The sequence below is a fragment of the Python bivittatus genome, unplaced genomic scaffold, assembly GCF_059951505.1.
Source record: "Python bivittatus isolate LINGU-HERP-01145 unplaced genomic scaffold, Pbiv_v1 ctg000700_np1212, whole genome shotgun sequence".
NCBI classification, from domain to species: domain Eukaryota; kingdom Metazoa; phylum Chordata; class Lepidosauria; order Squamata; family Pythonidae; genus Python; species Python bivittatus.
In genome coordinates this window covers 29,238,618-29,251,706 of record NW_028277098.1, presented here as the reverse complement: position 1 = coordinate 29,251,706, position 13,089 = coordinate 29,238,618, and the positions used below count along the sequence as shown (strand labels likewise).

At 37.7% G+C, this 13,089-nt stretch overlaps 1 protein-coding gene across 1 annotated transcript in view; it reads right to left on the bottom strand.

The window, feature by feature from the left end:
- Positions 1–291: 291 nt before the first annotated feature.
- Positions 292–13,089, bottom strand: part of LPAR3 (lysophosphatidic acid receptor 3) — a 28,547-nt gene continuing 15,749 nt past the window's right edge. The window contains exon 3 of the mRNA XM_007421385.3: positions 292–2,540. Within this exon, the coding sequence (XP_007421447.1) occupies positions 2,209–2,540 (332 nt within the window). The 3' untranslated portion in view covers positions 292–2,208. The remainder of the gene's footprint in view (positions 2,541–13,089) is intronic.

Genomic DNA, 13,089 nt, shown 5'->3' with positions numbered 1-13,089 from the left:
GTGTTCCCACGGAAGCACAGGCAGCAGAGTTATTTCTTCCAACTTAAAACATCACCCCAAGGTGAGTGAGTCAGGGGAGAGTTAGGGATGACGTGCAGTCATGTCTTCGCATGGTTAGTAATACATCTTCAAGCAGGGCAAACAGGACACGTAGATGAATCTTCAGTAACTTTTAACAGATCCCAAATAATAAAGCTTTGAGCAATAGCTATGGCTTGTAGAAGCCAGTTGATATCCTCTTCTCATTATTAATTGGTTTTCTGTATTTTAAGTTTTGCACTTGTGTTTTATTGCTCTGGGACTGTAAATAATTTGATTTGATACAAAGGAGACAAAAGTGCATATTAGACCCTCAGTATTCCTTCTAAAAAAAATCCCAGTACTTGAGGTGCTCAAACTCAGATACAAAGCATTTATTTAAACCCTGGATAACTGCAATCCTGTCTTGCACACATTCCACAGGCAATAAACCATTTAAAAAGTAACATATGAAAAGTAATCTCTACATATTACGATTTTTAAAAATGAAAATATTGTAATAAAAGTGTATAATTCCTTTTGCAGGAATCTTTCCAGGATCTTGTACTAACCTGAAAAGATTACATCCATCAATCACAGCTGCATAAATATTGTTACCTTTTTCTCTTTTTTTTTCCTTCTGATTATAACACATAATCTTGACCATACTGCTGTCTAAACTCACATGCTTTCAAGAAATTACTTGCTAACAAAATGTCTAATGTTCTTCTGCTAGCAATACACTGGAATGGGGCTATAAATGATTGTAAGGCGAAAACCTTTACATTTTTAATAAAATACCATAATCAGTCCACTCATTCAATTAAAACAGATGCTAATGATTTGGATGCCCAGCCATTCTAGACCTATTAACATGACAGGGGAGCTACATGTGCATGGAATAACTTGTCATTAGGAGGTCTATAGCATGCTCCTAATTTTTTAGAATGCTTCTAAATATTTCCCCTCTGGAACAGAAAGTGCCATGCTTAGAAACTATTATCGTACACTGATTTTTTTTGTAGGGGGAGAGATAAATAGCAGATAAAGGACAAATATTGGTTTTACAGCTCACATTTACAGCCTGAAAGATCTTTATTAAAATGCTTAATTGAGGAACACATACAATGTTCCACTTAGAAAACTAAACAGCCAACTATGTTTACTCAGAAGCAAGTCCCACTGAGTTCAGAGCAGATATAGGCTGCTACAAAGCAAACAATTTGAAAGCCAGGCATGCTGAATTACAGATGCTAATTCTGCCCTGGCTCCCTCCAAAGGAAGAAATCTGTATCTGGGCTGTACCACTTCAGGCAGAGGAGGAGCAACAAATATGACCAAATGTTCTATATTACAGAAACAATAATCACAAAAGGGAAGGTCGTTCATGTAAAGAACTAGAACATTGTGAAGCTTATTTATATTGTTCCTGATATCCTGGTTACCTGTGTGGATTTTTATTAAATGGGAACCACTGCAACTCTGCAATGGTGGCACAACTCATCTTGCCACCTGAGGGTGTAGAGTGTCTTCTCCTACTTGCTGGGCCACTAAAATACCTTACTTGGAGGAAAGAAAGCTCCAGAGAACCAAACCAACTGCTTTGCTGTGGTGGTAGAAAAACAGTCAATGCTTTGGAATACTTGCTTAATGCCCAGTTCTGAACAGATGTTTGTCAGAAAGAGGTGCTGAGCATTGGGCCAGCTGGGTCCAATGTCTGGCAACTGAGGTAGCTTGTGCCAGGCACAAAAATACAGCTAGCAATGGCAGCCCTCAAAAGATGAAAAAATAAAACTTCACCTGAGGATGAGGATCTCACCCTGTTCCTGAGAAGCTGACCCTGCCACCTCACCACAATTGACTGTGAGGTACAGCCCTGGCACAATGACATCTTACCACTGCCTAGACCTCTGAGGAAGGAGACTCCATAATGCTGCTTGTACTGTTTCCAGACTTAAAAGGAACACTGCAGAGTTAAAACCACTCCTTCTATTCTTTTTCATCCCTTCAAGTACATTTTTTCCCATCCAGTAATTATTTACAAAGATGTCAGGTAACCCTGGGATCTGGGTTTGGTACAGAGAACATATTCTTCTGTGGTTTCAGGGTTCAATGATCTCAGGTGGTTCAGAGATCAGTCGGATTGCGGCCTCCCCCCGCTGCAGTCCACATTTGGAGAAAAAGAAGATTTCATGTATTTTCTTTGCCACTGATAGTTACTTGACTAATGCCATTTTCAAAGTATTGGCTAGAGGAATCTGTGCTCCTGTTGAGCACTGCAGAGGGGATCCTAGAAGACCGGCGCTCCTGGCCTCTATCCTCAAATGAGCAACAAATCATGCGCCTCATAGTATTTGACATCTCGTCGTCTTTATAAGAGTAAATTATTGGATTCATGACAGAGTTCAGCAGAGCCAGGAGAAGGAACCACCTTTTCACGTTCTGAACCTCACAACGAGTGCAATTCAAACCATCAAGGAGTAGGACGACAAGTCCAGGAGTCCAGCACACAACAAAAGCACCTACCAGGGAGAACAGAGGAAAGATTTAAAAGGATTATTCAAGAACAAATTGATATTTTCTAAACAAAAAACACTACTCAGCTTAAAAGGCATATAGGCTTAAAACAGTACTACACTCACACAATTCTAGGGGCAAGATTCCACTATTTTACCTTCCCATCCAATTTTACACTTAAAGGTGTTTAATTAAGCAGTATAATATCTGCTTCTGAGATAAAATATACCATACCCACTAATGCTCATTGGAAGCCTTAAGTCAGATAATCAGAAGAGGGCCCAACTTGCTTTTGAACATCCTCCTCCAAAATTCTGTTATTATTGCCTAAAATGTTTTTAAACCCTTCAAGATAGCATGGAATGCTACAAAAGATGTTTTATGGATTGACTATGAATCAAGTGGCTGACCTTTGTTTTCACAAAGCATTGGGTGGGAGCATCCACATGAACTACAAAGGCTTAAACTTCCATTGCTTTGATACCCTGTATCATACATTTTAGTTATAAGAACACCAGTGAAGGATATTTTTTAAAAAAATCCAGTCTGGGATAGAATAGGTGGAATTTTCAGACTGCAACAGCTAGAAAAATTAACTCTCCTCAACTTACATAATAGGTTTTTAAATCCTATTTTTAAGTCCTACACATTTCATCTGGTATGAAAAAGAGGGGCTATGATAGATTAGGAGTTGGTCAGATGATTCCACAGCATCCTTTTCAATCCAATTCTTGAGTAAAATTTAAGAGTACTGTATAAGTTCATCAGTGTTTTTTCCTTGAGGCAACACTCCTTAGGAATTGGAAGAAGGCTGTTGATGGCTGGTAACATTCCGGTGGTGTATTTCAATGGGAATTAAGATAGCCCAAGGAAGCAGAAGTAATGGACAGAAATGAATAATCTTTCTATCTCCTCCCTCCTACTCCACCACTTTCCCTCTGACAGGATGTTAGTCTAGCCTCCCAGTTTAAAAAGAAAGTCCCTATCTTATGCCCAGCTTTTATCATCTTCTAAAGATACTAAATCTAAATGAATGCTGGAACTCCTGAAATTTCATATTGCTCAGGTGCAATGTAGAAAAAGAATAAACAGCCTATAACAGATGCACATGCAAAGCACAAAATCACCATTAAATCCATTCAAGTAATATAGCACAGCTCTGCAATTAGTTTGGCTAGCTTGTTTAATTCAGGCAGCTTCCTTCCAGATCTCTCGTATCTCACTGAAAACCATGGTTAATGGCTTACTTCCTGCTTAGACGTTTTGGGAACTGCCACTTCCGTTACTGTCCAAAACTAAAAACAGAGGAAGTAGCTTCCGTTGACTCTCTTCTTCTCACTACCGTCTTATAACAGTAAAGAAAATAAATATGACAGGGGTGTCAAAATGAATGCAGCAAGTCTTATTCACCTGTAATAACTGCATCACCCATTCAAATATTAAAAGATTGGTTGAAGGGGCTTCACAAGAGAATGATTACTAAAGCACAGATGAACAAGTCAGAACAGCTTAGGCAGTATGGCGTTTTATTTTATTTACATCTCATTATTCACAATTAACAGAATGTCTATTAAAATTAAAACTACCCTGTAAAAAGCCCAACACATTAAATAATTATAAAGCAGTTCAACTGTATTATGCTCTCATATCTAGTACCAACACTACAAGTTTGTCAGTCTTTCAGTGCAAACAAGAGAGAGAGAGAGTGTGCGCTTAGCTGAAGCCATAATTGCAGCCTAGCTTATAAAAATAGAAAAATTACAGCTCTCCACAAAAGGCAGGCTACAGAAGTCATACAGAGGAAAGGCTATTTCTTAAAGTCACAGTTTATATTTCAAAAGTCTTTCCCCTCTCTCCTAAAGTTTACAGATAAATATTTTAGTAAGTGTTCTTGTGGCAACAAGGAAGCACTTTTCTGGTGGTCTGGATATCCTTTGTCCAGGCAGATATAAATGATTCAACTACTTGTCCAGAGTTCAATTTACTAGTGTACCATCCAACTAATATTCAATTCAGTAACTCTTAGCACCTAGGGAAGAAAGTTGAGTTCAATTCCTTTTGTGCCCAACTTGCTGTGCAGCTTTAAGGAAGCCCTTCACTTTTCTAACTGCAAAATGTGAGTAATAAAGCTTGATGATATGATCAAGACTGCATGAGTATCTTACATGCTTCCATTTTGTACTGCATGACCATGAATATTAGCTAAAGAACGCTAAAGCCTGCAAGTCAAGCTTGACTCCTGGTGACTCGAGTTATGTGCTTGCATTTTTCTTAGGAACAGTAAGAAATAGTTTGTCATTTTTTTCTTGCAGAATGTTTTGCAACGTCCTAGTTTAGCCTACAGCCCCAAATAATTTAACATCCAAAACATCAATACAGAGGGTTTAATTTGGAACGTTTTCAGATGTTGAAGGAAGTTCCTGTAAGTAATAATTGCAGAAGGTACTGTCAGGATAGATGACCTTAAGCAACTCCCCCAATCTGGTGTTCTCAATGTGTTGGACTACAACTTCCATAATCCCTATTGATATCACCATCATAGAAGTTGTAATCCCACCATATCTATGAATGTTACCAAGTCAGGGAAGATTCGGCTTTTAAAAATAATCACACTCATTTTTAATTGTTTTATTTTTTTCTGAAGTTGCAGCCATAACTGTGGTATGCAGATAGCTAGACTTTAAGTTTTGCAGCTACATAAATATTAGTATATTTAGAACAACATTGAACAGCACAGGTAAATAAAGTGTAATGAAGCTTTCATACAGATGCAACCCATCAAGGCATAAGATTTCTCCAACTGGTACCCATTTCTTCCATATATGATGCTGATTTAAGAGTGCAAGTACATTTGGTCTGCAGGTCTTGTTTTCTTCAAATCAGAATTTTTGTTACTTTCTCAGAACCTGGACAAGTTTGAGACTTGGAAGGTATTTTGTAAGATTGCTACAATATTAGCTGCATTCACAAGTCTATTCAAAGCGTTTACAACCTAAGTCCAATTTCTCTGAAAGTCTTTCTTTAAAACTTCATTGTTGAATCCTCTAGCTCCAATTATTAGTTCCTGCATTCCACATTCTGGAAAGTACATTCTTAAACAACCACTCAAAACATTTATATACTGTCAATGTAAGCAATATATGTTTACATGAAGAGAGACTTAAGGGAAATAATAGCATTTCTTCTCAAATATAGGCACGTCACAACAACCGCCAAGCACACTTCAAATTAGCAAACCAAAAGTCTTGTGCTGGCTTGCCTGGAATGCCATATTCTTTCTTTTCATAAAGTTGTTTTGCATTTTTAGCCAAGATGTTTTTGTAAAAGTGGTCTGCAAATTGAGAAGCTTCTAGAGCAACCTCTCCAACCTAGCAACTTCTAGATATTTTGAACTACAGTCCCATCATCACCCACAAGCACACTGACTGAAGGTTATTAGGAGTTGTCATCCAAAGTTGGGAAACACTGATCTAAAATGTGAAAAAATCCTTTTGGATAAACTAAGATATAATATTCAACAGGACATTACATTGTATCCTTCAAATGTTTTTACATTTATTGCTTGATGCATCATGACTTCAGGACAGTAATAACTTGCTTTACTTTTTGCATATTATCTTGGTACATATTATATATTATATAATACATATTACATACACTTGTTACATATTTTGACCGCAATTCCAGTGTTTTTATACAGGCTCCTTAATCATTCTCGTTAGCCACTTATGACTCTTTCTAGTTGCAGTTAACTACTTAAAGCTTCTTTTCAGAGGAAAGCAGAGAACAAATATCAAAATAAATTAACTGCAGAATCTGTTGCAGTTACTAAACAATGATTGAGTGCATAAATCTGGATGACAGCAATGATCATACATTAAAGTGCTTCATGTCCTAGATCAGGGTTCCTCAACCTTGGCAACTTTAAGATGGGTGGACTTCTTAGGCTGGCTGGGGAATTCTGGGAGTTGAAGTCCACCTGTCTTAAAGTTGCCAAGGTTGAGGAACCCTGTCCTAGATCATCTGCTGTTATCTGATTTTCAGCACATCAAGACAACAAACAAGAAATGGGAAACTATGAAGATAACTCTCAATAAGTTTGAGATATTCCTAAAGAATATCAACTTTTTGCACTTTTTAATTTTTTTTAAAAATCCAAAAGATATAGTTTGTGAGTTTTGCACCCTACACAATTACTTTTTTTGTGGGAATTAATATAAAGAGCAAGAAGGGAAAAAAGGTGAAGAATACTAAAAGAAGTGAGTTGAAAATGTGGAATTTCCTGCTGCTGTTATTCAGAAAGTGGTATTCAAAGACCCACTGCCATCATGTCTACTTGCCACTGGTAGTCTTTTTCTCCATATAGCATGGCTGGCTGGGGAATTCTGGGAGTTGAAGTCCACCCATCTTAAAGTTGCTGAGGTTGAGGAACCCTGTTTTAAAGCCACCTGAGTTGGTGGAAATACCACATCTTGCCAATCAACAGTTCTGCTGTGTACTACATGAAGAAAAACTTTCATTTGTCCAACATATCTCAAGATTCAGCTTCACAGAAGTCTCACTATTTAGAGCGTATCTGTCCAACACTTGAAAGGCTGACACTGACATTATATACGCTATATCCATGGAACTAAAATCATTGAAAATAATTGCTATCCATGATTATATTTCTCTACTCCTTACTACTACAGTTAATGTTCTTTCCAGAAAGTTCCTGTCATTATGCAAAGAGGTAAGACAGCATAGTAATTTCTGTTTGTGCACTTATATGGTGTTCAAAAAACTGAACAAACTTACATGCTTCTGGTTTCTATTCTTCTATTCTAAAGGAACATAAAGAAGTGAATAAACTGGCCAAAATATAAAACTGTTCATCTTCTTAAAAAACTTAAATGGAAACTGGGGGTGAATTTTTACACATAACAGATAACAGCTTTTAGTCTGTGAATGTGAAGGTCAGGTAGCAGGCACTGTCTATAATGCAGATGAAGTGAGAATTAATAGCAAGGGATCAGAAACCAGGAAAGCAATCCAAAGTTAAGCATCAAGAGCTTGGAGAACAGGGACAGAACTATAAGCCCTCTTAAACTACTGTCACTTCAAACATTGGTTCACGCAAATTGAATCTTAGCTAAGGCAGTTACAATACAATCCTGCTAGTCTACCAAGGTCTTTTATTCTAAAGAATCTGTGCCTTTTGTTTCAAGTGATTATGGTGGCCAGGCTAGCTAGTTTGAGATAGTATTTGTTCAATTTCCCCATTCCCTTTCTAAAAGGGTTGTCCAAAGAGAAGATGGCATAAGAATCTTCAGTAGGGACTCTCTGACCCTTACCATCAGGTTCCAGTTAAGAGTTCAAACTCAGGAATCACAACAACCAGCTATACAGAAATTTTCCCATTGGCACATTGCCATGAATTAATACCTAAGAAATGGAAAACTAGTTTTGGGGAATAAAAATAAGACATTGGACAACTTAGAATAAATGGAAGGGGCATTGTAATTTTTCAACCACTAAAATACGTAGATCCAGGGAGTGGAAACAGTCATTTAAGAAACTTAGGCAGATTGTTATCTCTAAACATAATAGAGAAAGAATTAGAAACTTCTGAAAAGCAATTGGGATGACGTGTGACCTTAAAGAAAATACTTCTGTTCTCCTGAACAAATTAATCAGTTATAATTCAAACATAGCCTTTATCTGATTACTGAAAATGTTTCCATCAGCTTAGATTGGCTAGATGCTTTATTTTACAAGCAGTTCATACTAGAAACCCCCCTTTTTCCCACCCAAAGGCAATGAAACATACTTGAAACAGTGCAAATATATGCATTAGATCTTTTATCTAGAGGTATCTGTAATTCTTATTAGCTGTACAAGAGTTGTTTATCAGATGCTCATTTCACTTGCACTTCTGATCATGTATTTTAAAAGCTGAATCATGAATGCCAATTGATCTTATTTGATCAATTTTTTATTTTTATTTGATCAAATTATTTGAAATCAAAATTTCAGAATTAGGGTTATAAATCTTTTCCTAGAAGTATTCCTTCAATCTGCAGAAGCTCATCAACTGAGCTTCTGTATGAATATTCCTGACAGGAAAAAGTTACCTGCTGAATTTCTGCTGGCATACAGGTTTGAAGAATGCAAAAGTTCCGACCAAGAGATAGGGTGTAATCCTATTCAGAATTCAAGGCCTCCCTATTGAAGGTTTTTCCTAAATATCTGCTACACTTTAGAAATCAGACTATAATTTTAAGAACTGGCCCAGAGGTGCTGGCGGACAGGCTTGAGTTCCATGAGAAAGGCATTGGGATGCTATGTGTCACAGTAAAAGTCAATCAGAACTCTAGAAACTGAAGTCATTAATGGCAAAGTGAGTCTTGACACCAAAATGGTATCTACGAAAGGTATCTCTTTGCTCTCTTCTGCATAGTGGATGGTCACCATTCCCCTACATAGGAAAGCAACTAAACACTACATTTGTCAGGTTTAAATGGATCTAACATTTAGGTCAGGGAATTGGGGGATGAAGTACAATTTTATAAACACAAACATGTGTGACAGAGCCCTTCCAATAATTACAACTTTTCCCAGGCACCCAGGTAAGTGACAGAACCATCTCCTCTATTCAAATCTAGTTGTCAAGACTTTAATTTCACTTGTGTACTAAAAGGAGAAGCTCAAATCCACATGAAATGCCACTGAAACTGCTGGGGGAGGACATCTGGAGCTTTAGAGTATGCAGATGACACCAAGATATATTGCTCCTTGCCATCCAACTTCAAGGGAACAGCTGGTACCCTTGGACACTAAGTTTAATAATGGACTGGACTAGGGAGAACAAGACTGAAGTGCTGCTAGTAAACAGTGTGTTTGCATAACGTTGGCTACTATGCAGCTGAGGTTCTTTCTGAGCTCCTTAGATTTGGCAACAATTAATTATTTTTAATTATTTTACTTTAATTGATTTATATGGGTACCCATCTCACTAGTATGATTTTGGGTGGCTAATACTGGTTAAAAACACAATATAAAAATACATATCATGACAAACTAAAAAATCAAAGTGGCTGCTGAAAAAAATATGCATCAACAATGTGGGCTGAATTACTTTCCTGACCCCCAAGCCAAGGAAAGTAGCCAGGTCTTCAAGGCTTTCCAAAAGGTGAACAGGGTCAAGGCCATCCTCATCTCGGGCGACATGATGCTTCAGAGAGCAGGCGCAGCTACGGAAAAGGCACATTTCCTGGGTCCCACTAGATGGCAGTTCCTGATCAACAGGATGTAGAACATGCCCCTCCTGCATGATCTAATGGGTCAGGAAAAACAATGGGAGCAAGGTAATTCCTCAAATACTCCACCCCATGCCAAAAAGGGCTTTAAAGGTAATAACCAGCACCTTGAATTGCACCCGGAAGCAAATTGGGAGCCAGCGCAGCTCGTGGAGCAAAGGTGTAACATGAGCATAATGAGGTACACGCCATAATCTATGCGCTGGTTACACCCTGTCTTGATTACTGCCATGCAATGTATTCTATACAGGATCACTTGTGAAAAGTTCCTGGAAGTTGCAATTGCTATAGTGATAAACGCAAAACTATTAATTGCTGCAGGGTACAGGGATCACATTCTGCTTGTACTGAAAAATCCGCTCTGGTTGTCAGTTGCTTAGCAGACAAAATTTGACATTTAAAGCCCTCAGTGGCTTGGGTCTTAACCCTATCAGGGACCACCTCTCTCGATACAAACCTGTCCTGGTGTTATCTACAGAAGATACTCTCACTTTCAGAGGTTTGTCTGTCTGCCACATGGAAGAGAGCTTTCCCCTGTATCACTCCCAAGCCATGGAATGAATTACTGGGGATCTGCATTTGGCCCCCACTCTTAATATCTCAAAAATCTAAAGATGCATCTCTTATGCCATGCTTTTACGTATTACTGTTAACTGATGTTATGTTTTAACTTTTTGCATGAGTTCATTTTTTAAAATTTTGCTAGTGACCATGAGTATCCATTTCAGTAGAAAGCTGGATTAAATAGGAATAAATTAAATGTGCCATTAAATATCACCTATTCTGAAAAACTTTGTTCAGAAATCGTAATCTGCCAACCATGTGGTGGCTGTGTGAGAAGAGATTTGCAGTCAAATTTCTGGAGGGCATTAAATTGCAGTGAGACTGTCCTTATATAAGAGCTTTTCTTTTACAAATACAGCAATATGGGTATTTGTTTTGGCCTTACACATAGCAAGGGAAATGTAATACTGATACTTTGGATTTCAACCAGTTACTACTGAGGAAGTTCTACACAAGCCTTTGTCAACTATGGCCTAATTTAATCTTCACCCTGTGGAAGCTTTACATTTGACTGATCTGACCTAGCACCTCTTTTAGAGAGACTGTCTTGATTGTGGCAACCCATAGTATGTCTCCTAGCATGCCCTACCCTAACAGGAAATGAAAATAAGGAGAAGAAATGTAAAACCACCTAGAGAAGAAAAGAAGTCTAGAAGAAGTTTCACATCATAGAGCATACACAAAGTTATTGCTTAGGGTAACAGATCACATTACCTCCCCACAACTAGTAAGGCTTATAAACATACAAAATGTCTGTGTAGCAGTGAAAACATTGATTTACTTGGCTTAGCACTGACTTCAAGCCCCCTACCCAATGCTATATTCTAATTTCAGAAATGTATACCTGCAAAGCATGCTCCTGGACTATAGTTTTGTATCTGCTAAATAAAACCAGATTGAGGTGCCAAAAAGTTTGGATAAGTGAAACCAGTGTTGTTTTGTTTTCTTTTGTTTTTACAATAGAAGACTGCACTCTAGGTGCAGAGCTCTATCTTGAATTGGGCTACTATTGAGGTATATTATTAACTATGCCACTATTTAGGTTATATAGATAGATTTTTCCATCCCTCTAAATTCTTGTTAGATGAAAAGCAAGTCATCTGCCAGACTGAATTCATCTATCAGACTATGTCCTTGGGCATAGCACAGATAAGTATGTTAAGCTTGCCTTCTGCAAGTTACCGCTATCTCACAATGTTATAATTTGGATGGGAGGTGCCCCCAGCAAAACAGAGCAAGGCTTTCTTTTGTTATGTTCTGTTAAGAAGACAATTCTAAGCAGATTAACATGGCATATTCATAATTATGAAAGAAGGCATTCAGTTTATGACCAGAAATAGAGAAATGTGCAAGCAGACACCCCCAAGCTTGTCAAGGCCATTTCATCTTCCTTTTCTGAACACCTGCTTAACAGCTTGAGTCCAAGATGTTGCTTTGTAACATTACAACTTTCCTGTCAAATGACAATGAATTTGGGGAAAGAAGTTATCCTTATAAAAGTATCTTACGTAAGGAATCCCAATTAAGTTGCTAACAATTAGGAAATATGATACAAGCAATATAAGGTAACACTTTTTATTAGCCTTTCCTAATCTGATATCCTCCAAATACGCTGAATTATAGCCAGCATACCCATAATTGAGAATGATGAGAACTGTAGTCCATCACTTCTGATGGGCCCCAGATTGTCAAAAAGATGAAGTAAAAATAAATATCTCAGAACACAACAGGTTTTAAAGGGGACAAATATGCTAAATCCTCTATAATTTGAGCTTCAGACCATGCCAGTATTTGAACTAGTTTTGTAGATCACCAAAGCTACCCCAATTTTTACCAAGCCATATTAGCCATTCAAGCAACAAAGGTGTTCTACAAAATGTTGTTAATTAAAGATGACTTATTTGTGGCCTAAAGGACAGAATACACCAATTCTCCTCTAATTTAGACAGGCAACTGAGCATATGTGATAACTATCAAACTCAAACCAAACTGTTCCCCATTTTTCATTTCAATGCTCCTACTACTTATAACAAGGATTCATTTGTTGCCTTTTGATACTTGTTCTTTGGCGGATTCTATCTTTTAGGAAAATAGTTCCAATACAGCATCTTAACAAGACATTGTGTGTACAGTACTTGCTTGTTTTGCTGCCAGTTCCCACATGCCAATAGTAATGGATTGCTATCACTGATCCTTAAGCAGCTTCCTCAGTACTGGGATGGACAGGAACAGACCCAATTAAGCTATTATCGTAAGTATCAGAGTCCTCACAAAAAATGAATGCCAAAGCTACCATCTCATATAATCATTTGAGGGGAGACAGTTAATATGGCTGCACTTCCATTTTTGCACTAAAACACCAACCTGGGAATTTAGTTGACTCTGAGGTGAATAGGTTTTCTATCCACAATTGGAATGTTTTTCACTAATAAAACAGTCTGTACATTAAAACTTGCCATTCACAGGCAGCCTAAAGAGGAGGAACTCAAGTCTTAGTGTTGGGTCAATAGCTGCATAGCCCTCCCATAACATCACAAATCAATTACATGTAAATAAGCTGAGTATATTTTTCTGAAGACTGGGGCCAGGATTGTGTCATACATCAGGAGAACACAGGCCGGGTCCTAATTACTTGAAGGATGGAACAACAAATAGAAATAGATATCCAGGTGCAGAGAAAACGCTTCTTAAA